General features: G+C 36.1%; 2 protein-coding genes across 5 annotated transcripts in view; both read right to left on the reverse strand.

Moving 5' to 3' along the window:
* Nucleotides 1-1,021: 1,021 nt before the first annotated feature.
* On the reverse strand, nucleotides 1,022-17,342 carry LOC123549003 (uncharacterized). Of its 3 annotated transcripts, XM_053545755.1 has the most exons (5): nucleotides 16,968-17,337; nucleotides 11,942-12,105; nucleotides 9,232-9,318; nucleotides 2,582-3,322; nucleotides 1,022-1,670 (listed from the first exon to the last, which is right to left on the reverse strand). In XM_053545755.1, exons 1-5 carry the CDS (start codon nucleotides 16,999-17,001, stop codon nucleotides 1,545-1,547), a joined length of 1,152 nt encoding a protein of 383 aa, XP_053401730.1. In that variant the 5' UTR covers nucleotides 17,002-17,337; the 3' UTR covers nucleotides 1,022-1,544. The 3 variants fall into 3 exon arrangements, with proteins under 3 accessions (XP_053401730.1, XP_053401732.1, XP_053401731.1); XM_053545757.1 differs by lacking the exon at nucleotides 11,942-12,105 and having other exon boundaries at nucleotides 16,968-17,342; XM_053545756.1 differs by lacking the exon at nucleotides 9,232-9,318 and having other exon boundaries at nucleotides 16,968-17,342.
* Nucleotides 17,343-18,177: 835 nt separating this feature from the next.
* LOC128545846 (uncharacterized) overlaps nucleotides 18,178-25,605 on the reverse strand; it is a 61,350-nt gene continuing 53,922 nt past the window's right edge. For both annotated transcript variants that reach the window (XM_045336739.2, XM_053545754.1), the window contains exon 5: nucleotides 18,178-19,706. In XM_045336739.2, the coding sequence (XP_045192674.2) occupies nucleotides 19,584-19,706 (123 nt within the window). In that variant the 3' untranslated portion in view covers nucleotides 18,178-19,583. The remainder of the gene's footprint in view (nucleotides 19,707-25,605) is intronic.

Below are 25,605 nucleotides of genomic sequence, written 5' to 3' on the forward strand. Positions count from 1 at the left end.
GTCATATTATCATTTTGCTAGTTCCTTTCCAAAGATTCATATTATCATTTTGCTAGTTCCTTTCCAAAGATGTCATATTATCATTTTGCTAGCTCCTTTCCAAAGATGTCATATTATCATTTTGCTAGTTCCTTTCCAAAGATGTCATATTATCATTTTGCTTGTTCCTTTCCAAAGATGTCATATTATCATTTTGCTAGTTCCTTTCCAAAGATGTCATATTATCATTTTGCTAGTTCCTTTCCAAAGATGTCATATTATCATTTTGCTAGCTCCTTTCCAAAGATTTCATATTATCATTTTGCTAGTTCCTTTCCAAAGATGTCATATTATCATTTTGCTAGTTCCTTTCCAACGATGTCATATTATCATTTTGCTAGTTCCTTTCCAAATATGTCATATTATTATTTTGCTAGTCCCAAGATGTCATATTATCATTTTGCTAGTTCCTTTCCAAAGATGTCATATTATCATTTTGCTAGTTCCTTTTCAAAGATGTCATATTATCATTTTGATAGTTCCTTTCCATGGATGTCATATTATCATTTTGCTAGTCCCTTTCACTTGCTTCAATTTTTTTTTAATAAAAAGCGTTTAACCTAGAAAATCTTTGAAGGCAGCCCACAAGTGTTTTCTTTTAAATAATACAATGTTGTGGATGAACATAGCTCAGGTGGCGTAAAGCCATGGGAATGAAGCAGATAAAATAGAATTTGTGTTCTTTATGATTTCTAAAATAGCGGCTATTATTATAATGTACCGTTTAAAAAACAGCAATATTTTTGAACGATTTCATTACAGTCCACTTCAAATTATATAGCCACTAACTTTGTTGGTCACAACATAAGTATCGCAGAGATTAACATATGTGTCAACTAGATACATCGAAACAATTAATTTTAAACTTTTCTATATGGATTATACGAGATGGACACAGCCAAGGGAACAGCTTGCCTTTATTTAAAATTTTTGCCGCTTGATTTTACATCCAACCTTTCGGGAAAAAAAACAGCAAATAATGTACGACTTTTATGATCAGTTGTTATTACCTGATATGTGTCGGTATGACAACAAAACAAACAAGCAAACAAGTTGCCTACAAAAAATATCGCAGAACACAAAAGTACGGTCAGACATATTAAACAATTTAAATGCGAGTATAAGTATAGTAAAAGAAATGCATTTTGATAGACCACAGTTTGTATGACAATGAACACATAATCATTATCTGTATTAATCGTATTGTTAAGGAACTTCATTCCTAAAGAACGTTGAATTATTCAAAGTTTTTCTATCTATTAGATGTAATAGTGCGATAAACACCAACATACTAAAATTTTATATAAGTCATAGGGATGTAATGTTTTCGACATGCACTGTAGTGTATTTTAGACATTATCACGACTGATCTTCTTTGTCGGCCTTTCTTGTTTTGCAACTTTACATTGTTCCTTTCCGGGTTTTAAGATGGATCCAAAATAGAGACTCTTTTACAAGTCAATGCATCTACCATATCTGCTTGTTTCTGCTCTATGCAGGAAGTGTCACATAGGCGGAGCTGAAGGTGTGGTGTTTCTGTCACTAGAAAACGGTATCTCTTTCGTTAATTGTTGTTGTTGACTCTGGTATCTATTTTGTAATTCTTCGTTTTGCTCTTGAAGGAACTTCATCTGAAATGAATGTTGTATTTTATCAATACATGTTCGCACACTGCATTTCATATTTTGATATCGTATCGTAACGTATCGTATCATATTATGTTGCACTGTATTGTATTAAATGCAATTCACGGCAAACAGAAGAAATGCTGTCACAAAATACTCGCTTAGGTGTGCAAAACAGAAAAATGCATGTCACAAAATAAACGCTAAGGTGTACAAAATAGAAAAAATGCGTGTCAAAAATACTCATGTAGGTGCGCAAAACAGAACAAATGCATGTAACTGATCAAGGCTCCTGATGAAAATACACGCTAATGTGCGCAAAATAGAACAAATGCGTGTCACAAAATCAATTGATATAACTGAGCAAAGTTTTTAATTCAAATCGTCGAATAGGTGCACAAAACAAAACAAATCCATGAAACATTCGATAAAGTACAAATGCAGGTGCGCGAAACAGAACAAAAACATGTAATTGATCAAGAATGCGATGTATTTGCTCAAAATACGTTTAAAGGGTTACACTCCACGTTCATCGAAACACAAACTATAAGTTCTAATAATGACCATGAAATGAAAAACAACATTTGACAATCTCAAAGAAAAAATGATCTTGCACCCAGGGGTGTAAGATGACTCACGTGCTGTAAATTATGACTGAATGCGTAAATTAATATGTTACTAGAATAAAATAGTGCTTAAAAGAAAAGCCTCTGTTTTACTCTTTGTCTTCAACAAACTGAAAAATATGGCATGCAAGAAAAAGAATCTATCACTAGCTGAAGGTGCGGATGTCAATATCTTGCCCTCGGGTACCCTGTTTCGCGGTAACTCGGCAGCGTTAACGCCTAAACAGTTACTCACCTTCAACAAGTGAAAGATTCTATAATCTGTTGGATATTTTAACGATTTAGCGTTACCTGGCCTGGATCTTGCATGCAGGATTCATAACTTGGAGGCGGCGGCGGGAGTGATGTTGACAATGCACTTTGTTGTTGTGGCTGCTGCTGTTGCTCTTGCTGCATTAAATGAAGTTGTTGTTGTAGCGCAATCTGCTCCCTTAGTAATCTGTTCTGTTCTTGTAATTGATGTACAGATGCTCCTGAGGTACTGCCTTGATGTTCATAACTATACTGCGTATTTTGGTTGGTCATACTCGGGTACTGAAAATACCCCACTGGAGGATGTATAACAGTTGTATTCTCTAGTGGGTGTATGATGGCTCCAGCAAAACCGCTCCTATTTTTATCTATAACGTTACCATCAATTATGATCTGTGTGTCTGCACTATAACTATCATAGTTACGATTAGCACCAAAACCACCAGCTAAAGGTCTTGGTTCAGGAACTGTTGTCATGACAACATTTCCAACCCCTCCAGCAAATCTTCGCTGCCTAGCTTTCAGCATATTGTACGGAGCGAGACCTTTACAACTACGACAGTGCATCACGATGCTTCCAATTGCTATTATTTCACTAACTAGAAGAGATGTTAGGATGCCTACTGCAAGGCATTGATTTGTATACCGGTTGGCTGTATAATTACAGCGGCTAAAGAAATCTGAAGGGTCACACTTCGGAACACCAAATATTGACACGAAGAAGGTGCCGATAACTCCGCCAATAATTGTAATTACAGTAAGGAAAACTTCAATGCAAGCCTGAAAATACAGAAAATACAAATTACAAGGTATGTATATACTTTTTCGCTCTCTATGAAGGTCGGGTATATATTTTTCTGAGTAACAACAAAAGAAATACGTTCTGAAACCGGAACTGATTATATACCAGGGTGTAGGAGTTTGGGGTCAGGGTGTGAGAGATTTCGGCAGGGGGAACCTGGTATTTTAAATGCTAAATCCTACATTCTGAGGAGTTTTAAGAGAAAGAAATTTCTGTCATCAAGACTTAGTGTCTGCGTTTTCTTTTTACGAGGAGAAAAGTTTGTATTTTAACTGATTTTTTATCATAAAGAGTAAACATATTTTATTGTTATTTCACTTTGAATAAAATGATCATTTTATTTTTATTTTAAAAAGTGTTGCAAGCTTTCTGCATAAGGATGAGGGTGTGTGTGTGGCGGGTGGGGGGGGGGGGGGGGGGGTATGAGGGTCCTGTCCCGAAAAATGTTAATACTTGTACATGTCAATACTGAATTTTAAGATTTCGACAAGGAAAATATGACGATCTGTATTCTAGGTTTAACTTAAGAGATGTCATGTCAGATTAACCTTGAAAACCAGAGCTGTTGGATGACAGCAACACTTGACTAAAATGAATAGAACTGTGGAAAAGGGAAATGATTTTGTAAAAATGCAAAACAGAGTTATGGGAACCTGTACAGTACATGTCAGCTTATCACAGTGGACAAGTGTGTTCAATCCATTTCCGTCAGTGGGTACTGAGCTACCAGCTTACATACAAAATTATACAAAAAAAAATGCAAAACTTTCGAAATTTGAAATGGATATAATTTTGTAATAATACAAAGTAGAGTTATTAACTATGTGCAACGCATGTCAGATCATCACAGTAAAAAAGTGTGTGTAGTTTCAATACATTCCCATAATTGGGTACTGATCGAGATAACAGCTTACATACAAAACTTAATAAAAAGCTGCTAAGTCAAAAATGGGGCATAAATTCATAAATTTTTAATGAAGCAAATAGAGTTAGGCAACCTGTGCAGTGAAAGTCAGTATATCACAGTGAATAAGTGTGTGAAGTTTCAATCCATTCCCACAAGTGGTTACTGGGATATCAGCTTATCTACATAAACTTAACCAAATCGGGGCGACGACGCACGGGTGAGTCTAAGATGGCTGATTTCTGCCAACTTCGCCTTTTCCATTTGTCGCGGGAAGCAATATTTTTGGTTTTGGCGCGTTGCAGCCTTTTCAAGTTGTCGTGGACGCCAGGCCGAAAAGGCGAGATTTCTGGTTTTGGCGCTTTGTCGTCGTCTTTTCATTTTGTCGCCAGAGCGAAAAGGCAAGATTAAGAACTCGACGAACGATATTTTTAACACTGCTATTTCGCTTTGTCCCAAGACAATGAGCCAAAAGAAAAATCTCGCCTATTTACTTTGTCTCCTACCTGTAGCACATGCGCACACCATTGTTGTGAGAAGTGACGGTTACAGTTGATTATATATTATATACAGCTCATGCGCTACAGGAAGGCAACATAGCGAAAATGCGAAATTTTCTGGTACAGGCCGGCTGTCGCCTTTTCGCTTTGTCCCAGGCGGCAAAGCGAAAAGGTGAAAAGGCTAGATATTTAAAGATCTCCCATTTTCGCATTTCCGCGTTGTGGTTTTCCACTTGTCGTGTTCTCAATCTCACCTTTTCACTCTGTCGGCCCGGACAAAGTGAAGAGACATTAACGCGCCAAAACCAGTAATCTTACCTTTTCGCCCTGACGGGCGCCAGTGCAAACAGACGACAAGGCGCCAAAATAAAAAAAAAACTCACATTTTCGCTTTGTTACTGGCGAAGTTGGCAGAAATCAGCCACCATATGTGTCTAATATATGTACCTTTTTTGGTATAGTTGAGCTAAAAATAATTTTAGCAGGAGATTTTATTAGGGTGCTAGACCCTTTTAGGAAGTTGTATCATCTATGATTATTTTAAAAGTCAAATGTAGAATTCTAGTGAGTGTTTGGGTTAAAATTATCTCTATATTCTTATCAATAAGAAGGAAACATATATACTCTCAAAAGATAGTGCTCCCTATCCCCACCTCCCTGCTTTCATGCCTATGTATACAGTACAGGTTATTATTCATACACTGATTTTATCAGTATGACATAGAGCAGTCAAAATTACACATTACAGTAGCTTTAATACTTTCCAATCAATTTTGGACTCTTCGTCAGCAGTATTTAATATTTAAACCTTGATAGAAATATTGTTCTTCCTAAATGATGAAAGAGTGTTATGGATTGTAGCTGATTTCTGCAAACTTCGGGGCAGATGTTAGGAGGTTAAGGCCCGTTGTGGCCTTTTCGCCTTGTTGCTTTGGTGCCCGGGACAAAGCAAAAGGCAACAACCCGCCAATACCAGAAATCTCGCCTTTTCACTACGCCACCTTTCTGTAGCGCATACGCTGTACAAAATATACATTAGTTTTGAAAATGCGACAACGCGCCAAAAATAAATATGGCCCTTTCGCTTTGTCGCCGGCTTTGGTTCCTGCAACTGTCATATCTCATAACAATGGTGTGCGCATGCACTACAGGAAGGCGACAAAGAGAAAGCAAAAAAATTTCTTTTGGTTCGTTGTCATCTTTAAGCTTTGTCCAAAGCTACAAGGCGACAAAGTGAAATAGTTAGTTTTTAACGTGCCGCTTACGGTGCATTAAAAATCTTGATATTTCGCCCTGCCGCGCTGTTGTTTTTTGTTCGTCGAGTTCTTAATCTCGACTTTTCACTCTGTCGCCCCCGACATAGTGAAAAGACATCAACACGCCAAAACCAGAAATCTCACCTTTTCGCCCTAGCGCCCGCGACAAAGAGATCCTAAAATCCCGCCTTTTCGCTTTGTCATGGGAAATCAGCCATTATGTAATTTAAAAAAAAAATATTATTAATATTATGTAATTATAAAATATAAAATCTAAAAGCGGTTCAAAAGTAAAGAATATGGCCTTCAGAGTCACCCTCCAGAATATAAAATAGTCGGCAACTAAGTTAAACAAATTCACTTTAGTGTACCAGTTCTTTGCTTTTAACCATTCGAACTTATTTCTTAAAAATAAAATTTGTCAAAATACACGAAAGCTGATGTTTTCAACTAAAACAAGTTTTCACTTAAGTTTTTCATTTCTTTGTTTTAAAAATAGTATAAATTACCAGTTTTATGAAAAATACTAAAATGCTGATGACTTATGGGGAACACTGTCGCGCCCGATATTTTAGAAGACTGCAAAGAAACAGAATTTATAAATATTTATTATGGAAGTGGGCTCGGCTTACCATGTTAAATTTAAAGACTCAAAAACTCATAAGACACGACACTTTGACCAAAAATGCGAGTTTAGCCTTAGAGATAAATGTAAAAGTAACAGCCCAGAAAGTATCAGATATGACTCTGGACACCGAACTACCGCGTGTGATCTTGACTATATAGATTAGATTCATAATCGTGCGTGCAACAGGCATTCCACAGAGGTAGACGTCTGGCTTAAAATCGGGTGAAGATAAGAACAGACATGTCTTCGTTGACGGTCCCAAGTCAAGAAAATGACAAACCTCAGTCTTATGCGCGACATGCCAGCTCATGCGTGGTTCTCGACTGATACAGCCGCCAACAAAAAGCCGCTGAAGTATAGACCAATTTACCAAAGGCAATTGCCTTAGTCGTGGGGAGCTCTACAACGGATCATGCAGTAAATTGCCAGCTAATTTAATGCTTCAGTGTAAAAATCATTAAAACAAATCAAGTCAAAAGAGCACGAACGTCTGACGCTATATTCACGTTATCTTGAAGCTTCAACATGCAGTGAAATTATTAACGTTTGTGTGGGACTATTTTTCATATATGTCATAGCTGCGTCAATCCATGAAATACAATATCTGTCCGTAAGACAGCGCACTTCGCCTTTCGTGGATTTGACAGTAAAATGAATTTGAGACCTCTACTTAAAAAAAGGAAGATACACCGAGATATAAAAAGACCCGACTATTCAGAGGGGTTAAAGGTCAAGTATGGAAGGGGTACTGACATTTTTCTTTATTTTGATGGAATTAAATTATATCAGGAAAATCACTCTAAATGTATAAAGTATAAAGACTTTTCTAAACTCAAATTATATTTCTATTTATTTTAGTTTATTTTATTTTATTTATTTTATACATTATTATTATAGCAGATGATGATGATAATCTTATACTGTACTAAAATAATATCCAGAAAGCGAAGATTGCCAAAAACTATAAATATGAAAGGGGCATAATTCTGTGAAAAATACAATTACAGTTATGGGGATTGTAACCACACATGCAGATGATGATTATAAAGGAATATTTTTAACTTCAAGTCATTATCTTTTATAAAGTACCAAAGATATGTCTGTAAACGAAGCTTTCGAAAAAAAAATTACATGAAAATAATTCCAAGTATAACAACTTGGTTATCTTGGCCTTGGGTATAATAGACCCAGTCCCTGCAATACTTTGTTTGTATGCTGGACAATGTTTATGTGAAGTTACGGTAAGATATAAGCAATAGTAATAAAGATATGACAGAAAAACAAAGGTTGCCGGAAAACTCTAACCTTGAAAATAACCTATTATAAGTATAACACCTTTGTGACCTTGATCTTGTTCGATTTGCTCAAACCACCGAATTTCATTCCTACGAAATCAGAGGATTTCACACTAGATCAAATAATTATGCATATTTAAAATATGTCTAAAATTGATGAAGAAATGATGTCTCGGCAGAAGATATTTGATAAAAACGAAGATTTTTCCTATATAAGTCTATTTAAAACTTGGGACCCCAGTGCAGGGCCTTTTTCACCCTAGGGGAATAATTTGAACAAATTTGGTAGAGGACCATAGACAATACAACATACTAAATATCAAAAGCCTAGGCCTTGCAGTAAGATTTTTAAAGTTTTATTCCCTTTATAAGTCTAAGTAAAATTTGGCACCCCCTGGGTGGGGCCTCTTCACCTCAAGGGCATAATTTGAACAGTTTTGGTAGAGGACCACTAGGCTATACAACATACCAAATATCAAAAGCCTAGGCCTTGCAGTTTCAGACAAGAAGATTTTTAAAGATACGCACATTTAAAATATGACTAAAATTGATGAAAAAATGATGTCTCGGCCGAAGATATTTGATAAAAAAAGAAGTGTTATCCTATATAAATCTATGTAAAACGTGGCACCCCCATGGCAGGGCCAAGGGGCATAATTTGAACACTTTTGGTAGAGGACCACTAGGCAATGCAACATACAAAATATCAAGAACCTATGTCTTGTGGTTTCAGGCAAGAAATTTTTTAAAGATGTTTCCTATATAAGTCTAAGTAAAACTTGGGACCTCTGGATGGGGCGTATTTTCACCTCAGGGACATAATTTGAATAATATTGGTAGAGGACCACTAGGCAATGCAACATACCAAATATCAAAGCCTTTGGCCGTGTGGGTTTGGACAAGAAGATTTTCCCTATATGAGTCTACGTGAACCCCAGGGCGAAGCCATATTTGACCCTAGGGGGATAATTTGAACAATCTTGGTAGAGGACCACTAGATGGTGCTACATACCAAATATCAAAACCCTAGGACCTGTGGTTTTGTACAAGACATTTTTCCTTTCGGTTGCCATGACAACCAGAGTTCTGTAAGGAATTTAATTCTTTGGACAATTTTTAAAGAAGACCATCCAAGGAACATCCCTGTGAAGTTTCATCAAAATTGGCACAGTGGTTTGTTTAGGAGTAGATGTTGTTTAAAAGGAAAGTGTGAATGGACGAAGGACGCCAGACGACAGACGGACGACGGTGAGAGATCACAATAACTCAACATGCTCAATTGAGCTAAAAATACAATTACTTACATATTGTGATAAACTTTGCAGTATGGCCGAGTCGTTGGAGGTGAACTTTCGGTACATAAAAACGTCCATCAGGCTTGCTAGGATCATCTAACAGTTGGAAAAGTAGTGAGTGTTATTGTAGCATATTTCGATAAGAAATAATCATTTTAATGCAAAAGTGTTACATTCATATACATCTTTTCCATAAGTAAAACATTGCTGCAGAAAAAAACAAGTAAAGGTGTATATGAACAAATATCTAACATACAAACAGTAATTATTCTGTGATACGGATATAGCCGATAAATAGATAAAAGTTCAAATAACTGTGATTTAAAAAGTGATTTTCTAAGTTAGAAATTGTGAAAAATATGTTTCCGACAGTTTTGCGGATTATTCCTCGATAAAAACAGTCACTCGCGTACATTGTAGTTCTAAAACGCTAATGAGTAACGCAATCATAAAATCACACCAAGTGACCAACGGCAAGGAATTGTCCTTTCAATATCAAAATAAAAATATTTGGTAATTAAAATAGATATATGTTTCTTTTGGTAATGAAAATAGATCTATGTTTCATGAAGAACATAACAAACAGTTTTTTTTTTTTTCAAAATATATAGAATACTAAAGCCAGAATCAAGTTTGATCCTTTAAAAAGGCTGTAAATGAAAACTACCATAGAAAGCAATTATTTTTTAAATTGTTGTTTTATTAAAATATAATTTCGGTTAAATTCTTATAACTGGACATCAATCTGTTGCCAATTTTGCATAATGTTTTACTTTTTTGTCGACATACATATTATCTGTTATCACGTACACTAAAGCTACATGAAGTTAATAATTAATCTGACGATCAAAATTCAAATGATGTCTGCCTTAATTCCGTCAGTAGATGAAGTTTGTTGTTTCTGAATCAGTAGGTCTAAGGGCAAGGTCTTTGTGACGTCACAGCTGAGAAACGGTGTCCGTTCATTCTTGGTCTCGCAAGGTCAATACTTCACAGAATGATTGCCTATGGTCAGAAGATAATCTTTATTGTTTTTTAGGTCAGTGCGTCCAAGGTTAAAGTCACAGTGACCATGGAACTGAAAACGGTTTCCACCAATCAACTAAAGAATACTTTGGCCTACAGTCGTCAATATTCATAGGATTGTCGTTGTGGTTAGTAGGTGACCTCTAGCCTCAAGTCAAAAGTCAAGGTCAAAGTGACATTGAGAATGAAAGGGTTTTCTAAAAACTTACGATAGAGATGGTACCTAAAAAATTCAAATTCATCTTTACAGGTTTTTTTCAGAGTGAAATGATAGCTAAGTGCACCAATTTTCTAAATATATTTATAGTTTTCCCCTTCTCCATGTCAAAAATAGAAATATTTGATATCTAAAAAATGACTTCCTCAAAATATCTGAAGCAAAATGGACAACTCTTGTATTGACCGTTTTTCAAAGATTTTAGGACTTCCCCAATTATAGTCTATATCAAAAGCTCCCACAGCTAAATAAATTCAATAGAGTATAATGTAAGTTTACTCTACTTTCAACATTTTGAAAGAGCCTATACTGAACTTCCTTTTGTCTTTTAATAAAGTCAAATTCCAAGACTAGCCAAGCGTCTAAAACACTTGAAAAAATTCTGAGTGAAAGAGAATGACATGCTCTTTATTATAAGCTTACCAAAACCATACCAAAAATGTACCTTAAAGAAGTTATTAAAGATTTTATATTGTAAACAAACCCCTACACCATTTTACCATCAATATTTTCCGCTCATGAATGCACTCAATTCAGGTGATAATTGTTGATATATTTGTAAATGAGAGGCCCCAACAAAAACCTTATTTCAAGTTGTGTAAACAGTATAAGTTTTAAATTAATGTTGATATCTGAAATTATCCGATTACTTTGTTTTCAACAATAAATAAAACACCTTTTAGTTTGTTTAGGGTAGTTGACCTGTAATGAAAATCATCAAATAGAGTGATCTCCATATGCTTTTTCAGCATTTATTCGTTTTTCAAGGAAAGCAAATGATCGTGCTAGTTCCCTCCAGAGAATGTTTAAATTGAGAATTGCTTAAAATACATTACATAGAGTCTTTACCTGTCAGCTACCTTAACATGTAGTAATTACAACCACTACCTTAAAACATTGTAATTATATTTGACAACAATGAATTTTTGTGTTACCAATTTAACTTTTTTTGTTATTTCTCATTGTTGGATATACACATTTTACATTTTAATATAAATGTTGTGTAAACCAATGTATCACTATTGAGAACAATAAATAAATAACTTTGGCTAAAAGATCAAAACTTAATAACGTTTCTTAATGTCGTTAATTTTCTTCAAAGGAATGTATGCATTATTCTATATAATCTTCATGCATTACTAAACTTTCTATCAGGGCCTCACTACAACTTACAAAATAGCTGTCAGTGTAAGTCATGAGAAAAGCATGCATATTGTATATTGAATACAAAGGGATTTAAACAAATGTAGGTCATATTTTGTCTGTCTGATAAGTTGTTTGAAAAAGGACCTATCTGATTTTCCTTTCACTTTTGATCAATGTTTAATGTTGGCTTCAGTTTATTGGTCAATTCAGAGTTGTCCCCCTTTGATTTATTTGGGCAGGTACCATCTCTACTTACGACCAGAAAGGCCATCATAAAATGCTCTTGTCGAATTCTATTTTTCTAATTATAAAAATAGTATTAAAACCTACTGCGCATCCAACGATAAAAGCTCCAACAAAATACGGAGGACCAAAGGTGTCCTTCTGTCCCATAGTATATTTTACGGCTACACCGCCAAGTATAAGTAGTATAATACCCAGCAGGCATTTGACAACGAACAGTATCATATATCGCCTCCTCACTCTTGCTATTTCTGAAACATAATAATTATTTTTAACAAGAGATCACAGTGTGATCTTGGCGACCACCACTGAGCCATTTTTTTAATGTTCCAAATTTCAAGACTAGCTCAAATCAAGGTCAACGTTCATTTAGGTACACAAAACGGAGCATGTGGTCCATGCATGTGGTCCAAATTTGAAAGCTGTAGCTTGATAAATGTGTAAGTAGGTCACCAGATCAATTTCAAGGTCAAAGTTCATTTCGGTACACAAAACTATGCATGTGCTTTAAATCTGAAGGCTGTAGCTTAAGAAATGTGAATATAGGTACTAGGTAAAACACAAGGTAAAATTTCAATTCAAAACACAAAACTATGCACGTGGTTCAAATTTAAAGTCTGCAGCTTGAGAAATGTGAAAGTAGGTCACTAGGTCAATCTCAAGATCAAAGTGCATTTCGGAACACAAAACTGTGCATGCGGTCCAAATTTGAAGCCTGTACCTTCAAAAACGTGAAAGTAGGTCACTAGGTCAATGTCAAGGTCAAAGTTTATTTCGGTACACAAACCTATGCATGTGCTTTATATTTAAAGGCTGTAGCTACAGAAATATGAAAGTAGGTCACTAGGTCAAGACCAAGGTCAAAGTTCATTTCAGTACACAAAACTATGCATGTGGTCCAAATTTGAAGGCTGTAGCTTGAGAAATGTGAAAGTAGGTCACTAGGTCAAATCAAGGTAAAATGTCATTTCGGAACACAAAACTATATGCATGTGGTCCAAATTTGAAGCCTGTACTTTCAAAAATGTGGAAGTAGGTCACTAGGTCAATGTCAAGGTCAAAGTTTATTTCGGTACACAAACCTACGCATGTCGTCCAAACTTTGAAGGCTCCAGCTACAGAAATGTGAAAGTAGGTCACTAGGTCAATCTCAAGGTCAAGGTTCATTTCGGCACACAAAACTATGCATGTGGTCCAAATTTGAAGGCTGTAGTTTGAGAAATGTGAAAGTAGGTCACTAGGTCAAAATCAATGTCAAATTTTATTTCAGAACACAAAACTTTGCAAGTGGCCGAAATTCGAAGCCTGTACCTTAAAAAATGTGAAAGTAGGTAACTAGGTCAATGTCAAGGTCAAAGTTTATTTCGATACACAAACCTATGCATGTGGTCCAAATTTGAAGGCTGTAGCTATAGAAATGTGAAAGTAGGTCACTAGGTCAAGATCAAGGTCAACTCATGTCAAGGTTCATCTAGCCACTCAAAACTATACATGTGGTCCAAATTTGAATTTTGTAGGTCATAGACAAAATTTCCCTATATAAGTCTATATAAACCATGTGACCCCCGGGGATGCCATATTTGAACCTAGAACAAACTTGGTAGAGAACCACTAGATGATGCTACATTACAAATATCAAAGCCCTAGGCTTTGTGGTTTGGACAAAAAGGTTTTCGAAGTTTTTCCCTATATAAGTCTATATAAACCATGTGATCCCCGGGGCGGGGCCATATTTGACCCTAGGGAAATAATTTGAAAGATCTTGGTAGAGGACCACTAGATGATGCTACACACCAAATATCAAAGCCCTAGGCCCTGCGGTTTTGAACAAGAAGACTTTCAAAATTTTCCCTATATAAATCTATGTAAAATATAAAAATAAACAAAGGGCAATAACTCACTCAAAAATTGTTGAACCAGTCTGATTTTCAGGGGGACAAACCTAGGGTAATAATACATCATTCTGACAAAGTTTGGTCAAAACCCCCCAAGTAGTTTCTGAGGAGATGCGATATCGAGAAATTGTTAACGGACGGACGACGCACCACGGACGCAGTGATTTGAATAGCCCACCATCTGATGACGGTTGGCTAAAAATGGTGACAGTGTTGCCACCGATCGAGTGCATTAGACGGATAGGCATAACGTGCATACATTTTTAAACCATATCCTGTTTAAAGCCCAATCTATGCATTTGGACACAATGATTCAGCAAGATTTTAGTTCTGCAAGTATTTATGAAATATGCACAATAAATAAGTGTATTAAGGTGGTATTTCTCAGTTCTCAACGAAACGTGACTACCGCTCCTGAAGCGCTCGCGTTAGGTTTATTCGGATAAATAGAGATTCTGTTGTCGCTGTCGGAAAAGAATATGAAATATCAATTTCATAACATCTATAAGAAAATCCTTTGAAAGTATATAACTCAACCAAAAAACAAAAAAAAAAAAAACAAAAACAAAAAACATTTTAGACTTGAGACTTGGTTTCACTAAATCTGTCCGTGAGAGGTAGTGAAATATGCAACAACATTCACACCCCCTAGCAACGACTTAAACGCCACTCTGTTAACATAGGCATCGAAGGGAGATTGTAACATCATTGAACAAGGGATCACAGAGTGATCTTGGCGCCCACCAATGTGCCATTTTTGAGTGTTCCAAATTTCAAGACTTATTGACTAGCTCAAGGTCAAATTTCATTTCAGTACACAACACTGTGCATGTGGTCCATGCATGTGGTCCAAATTTGAAAGCTGTAGCTTGAGAAATGTGGAAGTAGGTCACTAGATCAATTTCAAGGACAAAGTTCTTTGTACACAAAACTATGCATGTGCATCAAGTTTGAAGGCTGTAGTTTCAGAAATTTGAAAATAGGTCACTAGGTGAATCTTAAGGTCAAAGTTTATTTCGGTACACAAAACAATGCAAGTGGTCCAAATTTGAAGGCTGTAGCTTGAGAAATGTGAAAGTAGGTCACTAGGTCAAAATCAAGGTCAAATTTCACTTCAGAACACAAATCTATGCATGTGATCCAAATTTGAAGCCTGTACCTTCAAAAATGTGAAAGTAGGTCACTAGGTCAATGTCAAGGTCAAAGTTTGTTTCGGTACACAATCCTATGCATGTGGTCTAAATTTGAAGCCTGTAGCTACAAAAATGTGAAAGTAGGTCACTAGGTCAATCTTAAGGTCAAAGTTCATTTCGGTACACAAAATTATGCAAGTGGTCCAAATTTGAAGGCTGTAGCTTGAGAAATGTGAAAGTAGGTCACTAGGTCAAAATCAAGGTCAAATTATATTTCGAAACACAGAACTTCGCATGTGGTCCAAATTTGAAGCCTGTACCTTCAAAAATGTGAAAGTAGGTCACTAGGTCAATGTCAAATTTCATTTCGGAACACGAAACTATGCATGTGGTCCAAATTTGAAGCCTGTACCTTCAAAAATGTGAAAGTAGGTCACTAGGTCAATGTCAAGGTCAAAGTTTTTTTCGGTTCACAAAACTATGCACGTGGTCCAAATTTGAAGGCTGTAGCTACAGAAATGTGAAAGTAGGTCACTAGGTCAAAATCAAGGTCAACTCATGTCAAGGTCCATCTTGCCACTCAAAACCATACAGGTGGTCCAAATTTGAATGTTGTAGGTTATTGACAAGAAGATTTTAAAAGCTTTTCCCTCTATAAGTCCATATGAACCACGCGACCCCCAGGGCGGGGCCATATTTGACCCTAGGGGGATAATTTGAACAAACTTGGTAGAGAACCACTAGATGACGCTACATTACAAATATCAAAGCCCTAGGCTTTGTGGTTTGGACAAGAAGATTTTCAAAGTTTACCCTATATATAAGTCTATGTAAACCATGTGAGACCCGGGGCGGGGCCATATTTGACCCTAGGAGAATAATTTGAACAATCTTAGTAGAAGACCACTAGATGATGTCACATACAAAATATCAAAGCCCTAGGCCCTTTGGTTTTGGACACGAGGTTTTTCAAAGTTTTTCCCTATATAAGTCTATATAAACCATGTGACCCCCGGGGCGGGGCCATATTAGACCCCAGGGAAATAATTTGAATTATCTTGGTAGAGGACCACTAGATGATGCTTCATACCAAATATCAAAGCCCTAGGCTCTGTGATTTTGGACAAGAAGATTTTCAAAGTTTTTCCCTATATAAATCTATGTAAATTATAGAAATAAATAAAGGGCCATAACTCACTAAAAATTGCTGAACCAGTCTGATTTTCAGGGGGACACAACTAGGGTACCAATACATCATTCTGACAAAGTTTGGTCAAAATCCCCCAGTAGTTTCTGAGGAGATGCGATAATGAGAAATTGTTAACGGACGGACTGACGGACCACGGACGCAGAGTGATTTGAATAACCGAATCAACCCGTAAGGTTATGTTATTTTTTACGCATACGTTGATGTAATTTAAAACTTTCACGTGGCGATGCCATAACTGAAAATTGAAAAACTATAGTCGCAGCATTTCAAGAATAAAGGGGATGTCTCTTCTATACCGAAACAACTTCATGGATTTATAGCACTTCAATACAAATTTCGAGAAACGCTTAATTTTGAGAAAAATGATAGTCAACACGGGGGAGGCGGGGGGGAGGCGGGGGGATGGGAGTGTTATTGAGCTTGTTATTGACGACGTAAAGATGAAGTAACGTTAAAGTAATTTTGTAAATTCATGCGACGTGACTTATAACACGTTCTACACGTACATAGGTGACATCGGTCACGATTGAAATTTCACATAAGAAAACAACATATTAGAATAAGATTTAATGAATATTAAAATATTTGAATACAAACTTGCAGCAGTGAAATAATTACCCTAAGGGATGAAGCAATTTTTAAAGCCCTCGATTCTGGCTGGAGTTTAGATACGCCATCTTTAACAAAAACGTTAATTTATAGCCACGTTAATATGAATTTATTCAAATACGGAAGATAAAGAGCTGTTGATAACTGCTGTCAGATTCCTCCATTTGATTTTTAGTTAAATATACCTGATGAAAAAAAAAAGAACAAAGTGAAAGTAGAACGCAGAGACATATTTATCTATTTATAGTATCTCAAAAATTATTTACCGTTTTCGTCATTCTCCTGTGTAGATCCCTGCATTTTCTTTTTTACACTCCCAGTATAAAAATCAAGCTAACTGTTCCACAATAAAACGCTTATAAAGTCTACCGTATCAATGAATTTGTTGTGTAAACAACTGTTGCAAAATACAACGCAGGAGTGTATGTAAAATGGGAACAGTCGTTTTAAATAAATATCTCTGCAATAAAATCCTCTTTGATAGCATTGTTAAACAAAATTTACAATATCTCTTATCTCTGACACTAGAGAGAAAAGGCTTTTCTAGAAAGTTTTAGCGTCATTATGAAGAAATGAATAAACATTATAACATGTTACATGTACTTGATCTCAAACAGACTACAGCGTATGCAGTTTATTGATTTACTGCACAATGTTTATGTTATTTACATATTGCTTTAAGTAATGTACAGGTTGGTAAATATCAGCTGAATTTTCCGGGATATGTATAGTGTTTATATTATTCACGTGGTTTTGTATGTCAATACATTCTGGTTACTGATTTTACCAACATATGCTTCGGCCCCAAAAGCATTTTTTCACCAAAATGTTTCAGGAGCAGATACATTAGGTGGATGTCTTTTAAACATTTTGTCATATTTTCTGGGGAAAATAATGGACATAGCTGTCAGAAACTGTTGATAATAATGTTATATGAATCATTTATTTATCTACTCTATAAAAAAAGGCAATAATAATACTATAAATCTTTATTTCCTTTTTTCATTTTTTTTCTGTTAAACAATAAAAATATATTTTCCAGATGTAAAAATCAGAACCCGCGACCCAAATAATGTTATCCAGATCCAGATATGTAATTAGATGATCCAGATCTATAATCAGATGAAAGTCTTTGTACACCTAAACAGATAATCAATCAAGACCTGAAGTTTTTCTATTTACACTTAAATGTGCAGTAATGTCCTGACGCATATGGTAAAAGCTCCGAAAGTCAATATAAAAGATAATATTTTTTTAGCGAAATAAGAAAATCCAGATCTTTATCGATCAGATGTTTCCAACAAAAAGTAGGCGCGCCATGACATGAAAGGCAGAAACGGCGTGGATGAAACTGGAAAGGGCATCCTTCCAATATTGTGGAAAATTTTTAAGAAGTGACAAAAATATATGGAAAGAACATATTTATCGTTGCCCCGTCTCAGAATTTAAGCTTTCAAAGAAGTTTTGACGGAAATATGTTTATAGCAATATTTTATTTCTTTAATTTTAACACAATCATTTAATACTTCTTTAACAAAAAGCTGAGAATCGAATGATGTCATATCATTTTGCTAGTTCCTTTCACTTGCTTCAATTTTTTTTTTGAAAAAGTGTTTAACCTAGAAAATCTTCGAAGGCAGCCACAAGTGTTTTCTTTTAAATAATACAATGTTGTGAATGAACATAGCTCAGGTAGCATAAAGCCATGGGAATGAAACAGATAAAATAGAATTTGTGTTCTTTATGATTTCTAGCATAGCGGCTATTATTATAATCATAATATGAGCCGTGTCATGAGAAAACCAACATAGTGGCTTTGCGACCAGCATGGATCCAGACCAGCCTGTGCATCCGCGCAGTCTGGTCAGGATCCATGCTGTTCGCTAACAGTTTCTCTAATTGCAATAGTCTTTGAAAGCGAACAGTCTGGATCAATGTTGGTCGCAAACCCACTATGTTGATTTTCTCATGGCGCGGCTCAATTATGTACAGTTTAAAAAGCAGGAACATTTTTAACACTTTTAGTACAGTCCACTTATAGCCAGCAACATGTGTTTGTTGGTCATAACATAAGCATGGCAGAGATTAACATATGTGTCAATTAAATACATCGATATGGATTACACGAGAGTGTCACAACCCAGGAAAAAGCTGACAATTTTCGCCTCTTCAGTTTGAATCCAACTTTTCGGCCATAAAGCAGTAAATAATGTACGTTTTATGAACAGTTGTTAGATTACCTGATATGTGTCGGTATGACAACAAAACAAGCAAACAAACAAACGAATTGCTTACAAAAATTATTGCATAACACAACAGTACGGTCAAATATATTTTACAATATAAATGCGAGTATAAGTACAGTAAAAGAAATGCGTTTTTGATATACCACAGTTTGTATGACAATGAGCATATAATCATTATATATGTTTTGATCGTATTGTTAAAGAACTTCATTCATAAAGAACGTTGAATTTTTCAAAGTTTTTTCTATCTATTAAATGTAATAGTGCAATAAACGCCAACATACTAGAGTGTGGGTATATGTCATAAGAATGTTATGTTTTCGACATGCACTGTAGTGTATCTTTAGACGTAATTATGGACCGATGTTCATCATCTTTGCCAGTCTTTCTTGTTTTACAACTTTACATGGTCCCTTTCCAGGTTCTATGATAGACCCGTAACAGAGACTCTTCTACAAGTCATTATATCTACAATATCTGCCTGTTTCTACTCTGAGAGTGTTTAAATCTTTCTGATAAAGTCCTGATTCTCTTTAACGTCAACAGTTAGCTTCACACAGGTCGCGTAATATGTCACTTTCATACATGTCGCGTAATGTGTCTCTTTCATACAGGTCGTGCTGAATGCTTGAAGTGTCACATAGGCGGAGCTGAAGGTATGGTGTTTCTGTCACTAGAAAACGGTATATCTTTCGTTATTTGTTGTCGTCTCAGATATCTATTTTGTAATTCTTCATTTTGCTCTTGTAGGAACTTCATCTGAAAAGAATGTTGTATTTTATCAATACATGTTAGCACATAATATTACATATTTTCATATCGTACCGTACCGTATCGTATCGTATCGTATCGTATCGTGTTGTATTGTATTGTACTAAATGCAATTCGTGGCAAACCTTATAAAATAGAAATAACACCGCCAAGAAAATTTCCAATACAATTTGAGTTTCAAACTGAAATGAAGAACTCCAATGCAAAGTTCTTAGTATACTTCAAAACATTTTAGAAAAAAAAACAAGAGCTGTCGGAGGACAGCAACGCTCGACTATTCAACAGCCTTTGTCAATGACTGAATACAAAAGTCGAAAAAGGGGCATAATTTTGAAAAAATGCATAATAGAGTTATTGAACCTTTGCACTGCATGTCATATCATGACAGTGAACAAGCGTACTGAGATACCAGATTACATACAAAAACTTAACCAAAAACTGCTAAGTGGAAAAAGGGGCATATTTTTGAAAAAATGCAAAGTAGAGTTATGGGACCTACTCAGCGCATGTCAGATCATGACAGTGAACAAGTGTGTGAAGTTTCAATCCATTCCCATCAGTGGGTACTGAGATACCAGCTTACATACCAAACCTTAACCAAAAATTTCTAAGTCGAAAAAGGGGCATAATTTTGTAAACAAGAGGGCCATGAAAGCCCTGTATCGCTCACCTGACCTATTGACCTAAAGATCATCAAGTTTAACATTCTGACCAAGTTTCATTAAGATATGGTCATACATGTGGCCTCTAGAGTGTTAACTACTTTTTCCTTTAATTTGACATAGTGACCTAGTTTTTGACCCCACATGACCCAGATTCGAATCTGACCTAAAGATCATCAAGATTAACAGTCTGACCAAGTTTCATGAAGATACAGTTATAAATGTGGCTTCTAGACTGCTAAAAAGCTTTACTTTTGATTTGACCTGGTGACGTAGTTTTTGACCCAACTTGACCCAGATTGGATCTTAATCTTAAGATCATTAAGACTAATTTTCTGACCAAGTTTTATAAAGATATGATCATAAATGTGACCTATAGATTGTTCACAAGCTTTACCTTTGATTTGACCTGGTAACCAAGTTTTTGACCCTACATGACCCAGATTCGAACCTGACCTAGAGGTCATCAAGGCAAAGATTCTGATTAATTCACATTAGTTTCAAACTCAAAATTAGGTCTCTAGAGTGTTAACAAGCTTTACCTTTGATTTGACTTGGTGACCTAGTTTATGAACCCACCTGACCCAGATTGAAATTTAACCTAAAGATCTTCAAGATTAACATTCTGACCAAGTTTCATTAAGATATGATCATAAATGTGGCCTCTATAGTGTTAACTTAGCTTTCCTTTAATTTGACCTGGTGACCTAGTTTTTGACCTCACATGACCCAGATTCAAACTTGACCTAAAGATCATCAAGATTAACGTTCTGAGCAAGTTTCATGAAGATACAGTCACAAATGTGGCGTCTAGAGTGTTAAAAAGCTTTTCCTTTGATTTGACCAGGTGACCTAGTTTTTGACCCCAGATGACCCAATATCAAACTCGACCAAGATTTTATTCATGCGTAAATGAAGAAACGCATGTAACTGACCAAGAGTCGTGACGAAAATACCCCTTTAGAAGCACAAATGAACAAATGCATGTAACTGATCAAGACTCGTGACGAAAATACTCCTTCAGATGCACAAATGAACAAATGCTTGTAACTGACCAACACAAGTGACGATGCGCAAAAATGACAAATGTATGTATTCCTGTTCAAGCCGCGTGACGAAAAACTCGTTAAGAGGCGAAAAAGAACGAATGCATGTAACTGACCAAGACTCGTAACGAAAATACTCCTTTATATGTGCAAAAATAACAAATGCATGTAACTGATAAAGACTCGTGACGAAAATACTCGTTTAGATGCGCAAATGAACAAATGCATGTAACTGACCAAGACTGACGAAAATACTCCTTTAGAAACGCAAAAATAACAAATGCATGTAAATGATCAAGACTCGTGACGAAAATACTCCTTCAGATGCGCAAATGAACAAATGCATCTAACTGATCAAGACTTGTGACGAAAACACTCCTTTAGATGCGCAAATGACCAAACGCATGTAACTGACCAAGAATTGAGATGAAAATTGTCCTTTAGATGCTCTAATGAACAAATGCATGTAACTGACAAAGACTTGTGACGAAAATACTCGTTTACAAACGCAAATAAAGAAATGCATGTTAGTGATCAAGACTCTTGATGAAAAAATTGCTTGAAATGCGCAGAAGAACAAATACATGTAACTGACCAAGTCTCGTGACGAAAGTACTCCTTTTGATACGCAAATGTAAAAATGCATATAACTGACCAAGACTCGTCTCGAAAATACTCCTTTAGATGCGCTAAAGAACAAACACATGTAACTGACCAAGACTCGTGACAAAAACAACCCTTTAGATGCTCAAATGAACAAACGCATGTAACTGACCAAGAGCCGTGACGAAAATACTCCTTAAGATGCGCAAAAGACCAAAGGCATGTAACTGACCAAGACTCGAGACGAAAATACTCCCTTAGATGCGCAAATGAACAAACGCATGTAACTGATCAAGACTCGTGACCAAAATACTTGTTAAGATGCGGAAAAGAACAAATGCATGTAACTGACCAAGACTCATGACGAAAATACTCCTTTAGAAACGCAAAAATAACAAATGCATGTAACTGATCAAGACTTGTAACGAAAATACACGCTTAGATGCGCAAATGAACAAATGCATGTAACTGACCAAGAATCGAGACGAAAATAGTCGTTTAGATGCGCAAATGAACAAATGCAAGTAAATGACCAAGCCTCGTGACGAAAATACTTGTTTAGATGCGGCAAAGAACAAATGCATGTAACTGACCAAGACTTGTGACGAAAATACTCCTTTAGAAACGCAAAAACAACAAATGCATGTAAGTGATCAAGACTCGAGACGAAAACTCCTTCAGATGCGCAAATGAACAAATACTTGTAACTGATCATGATTCTTGACGAAAATACTCCTTTAGATGCACAAAAGAACAAATGCATGTAAATGACAAAGACTTGTGACGAAAATAATCCTTTACATCAGCAAAAGAACAAATGCATGTAACTGACGAAGACTTGTGACGAACATAATTCTTTAGATGCGCAAATGAAGAAATGCATGTAACTGATCAAGAATCTTGAAGAAAATATTGCTTTAGATGCACAGAAGAACAAATGCATGTAACTGACCAAGTCTCGTGACGAAAATACTCCTTTAGATACGCAAATGTAAAAATGCATATAACTGACCAAGACTCGTCACGAAAATACTCCTTTAATGCGCTAAAGAACAAACGCATGTAACTGACCAAGACCGTGACAAAATACATTTTAGATGCGCAAATGACAAACGCATGTAACTGACCAAGATCGTGACGAAAATACTCCTTAAGATGCGCAAAAGACAAAGGCATGTAACTGACCAAGAACTCGTGACGAAAATACTTCCTTTAGATGCGCAAATGAACAATAGCATGTAACTGACCATGACTCGTGACGAAAATACTTGTTAGATGCGGAATGAACAAATGCATGTAACTGACAAGACTCGTGACGAAAATACTCCTTTAGAACGCAAAAAACAAATGATGTAAACTGATCAAGACTTGTAACGAAAATACACGCTTAGATGCGCAAATGAACAAATGCATGTAACTGACCAAGAATCGAGCGAAAATGTCGTTTAGATGCGCAAATGAACAAATGCAGTAAATGACCAAGCCTCGTGACGAAAATACTTGTTTAGATGCGGCAAGAACAAATGCATGTAACTGACCAAGACTTGTGACGAAAATACTCCTTTAGAAACGCAAAAACAACAAATGCATGTAAGTGGATCAAGACTCGAGACGAAAACTCCTTCAGATGCGCAAATGAACAAAACTTGTAACTGATCATGAATCTTGACGAAAATACTCTTTAGATGCCAAAAGAACAAATGCATGTAAATGACAAAGACTTGTGACGAAAATAATCCTTTACATCAGCAAAAGAACAAATGCATGTAACTGACACAGACTTGTTACGAACATAATTCTTTAGATGTGCCAATGAAGAAATGCATGTAACTGATCAAGAATCTTGAAGAAAATATTGCTTTAGATGCGCAGAAAAACAAATGCATGTAACTGACCAAGTCTCGTGACGAAAATACTCCTTTAGATACGCAAATGTAAAAATGCATATAACTGACCAAGACTCGTCACGAAAATACTCCTTTACATGCGCTAAAGAACAAACGCATGTAACTGACCAAGAGCCGTGACGAAAATACTTGTTTAGATGCGCAAAAGACCAAACGCATGTAACTGACCAAGATTCGTGACGAAAATACTCCTTTAGATGCGCAAATGAACAAACGCATGTAACTGACCAAAAGTCGTGGCGGAAATATTTCTTTAGATGCGCAAATGAACAATTACATGCAACTGACCATGACTCGTGACGAAAATATTGCTTTAGATGCGCTTATGAACAAATGCATGTAACTGATCAAGACTTGTGACGAAAATACACGTTTAGATACGGAAAAGAACAAACATATGTAAATGACCAAGACTTGTGACGAAAACACTCCTTCAGATGCGCAAATGAACAAAAGCATGTTACTAACCAAAAGTCGTGGCGGAAATATTTCTTTAGATGCGCTAATGAACAAATACATGCAATTGACCAAGACTCGTGACGAAACTATTGCTTCAGATGCGCTTATGAACAAATGCATGTAACTGATCAAGACTTGTGACGAAAATACTCCTTTAGATGCGCAAAAAGAACAAATGCTAGTAACTGGCCAAGACTCGTGACGAAAACACTCCTTTAGATGCGCAAATGAACAAACGCATGTAACTGACCAAGAAACGTGACAAAAATACTCGTTTAGATGCGCAAAAGAACAAACGCAAATAACTGACCAAGACTCGTGATAAAAACAACCCTTAAGATGCTCAAATGAACAAACGTATGTAACTGACCAATAGCCGTGACGAAAATACTTGTTTAGGTGCGCAAAAGACCAAATGCATGTAACTGACCAAGACTCGTGACGAAAATACTCCTTTAGATGCGCAAATGAACAAACGCATGTAACTGACCAAAAGTCGTGGCGGAAATATTTCTTTAGATGCGCAAATGAACAAATACACGCAACTGACCATGACTCGTGACGAAAATATTGCTTTAGATGCGCTTATGAACAAATGCACGTAACTGATCAAGACTTGTGACGAAAATACTCGTTTAGATACGGAAAAGAACAAACATATGTAAATGACCAAGACTTGTGACGAAAACACTCCTTCAGATGCGCTAATGAACAAAAGCATGTTACTAACCAGAAGTTGTGGCGGAAATATTTCTTTAGATGCGCACATGAACAAATACATGCAACTGACCAAGACCCGTGACGAAAATATTGCTTTAGATGCGCTTATGAACAAATGCCAGTAACTGATCAAGACTTGTGACGAAAATACTCCTTTAGATGCGCAAAAAGAACAAATGCTAGTAACTGGCCAAGACTCGTGATGAAAACACTCCCTTAGATGCGCAAATGAACAAACGCATATAACTGACCAAGAAACGTGACAAAAATACCCGTTTAGATGCGCAAAAGAACAAACGCATGTAACTGACCAAGACTCGTAACGAAAACACTCCTTTAGATTCGCAAAAGAACAAACGTATGTAACTAATAAAGACTCGTGACGAAAATACTCCTTCAAATGCGCTAAAAGAACAAATGCATGTAACTGATCAAGACTCGTGACGAAAATACTCTTTAAGATGCGCACAATTACAAATGCATGTAACTG

This window comes from Mercenaria mercenaria, chromosome 6, assembly GCF_021730395.1.
Source record: "Mercenaria mercenaria strain notata chromosome 6, MADL_Memer_1, whole genome shotgun sequence".
Lineage (NCBI taxonomy): Eukaryota > Metazoa > Mollusca > Bivalvia > Venerida > Veneridae > Mercenaria > Mercenaria mercenaria.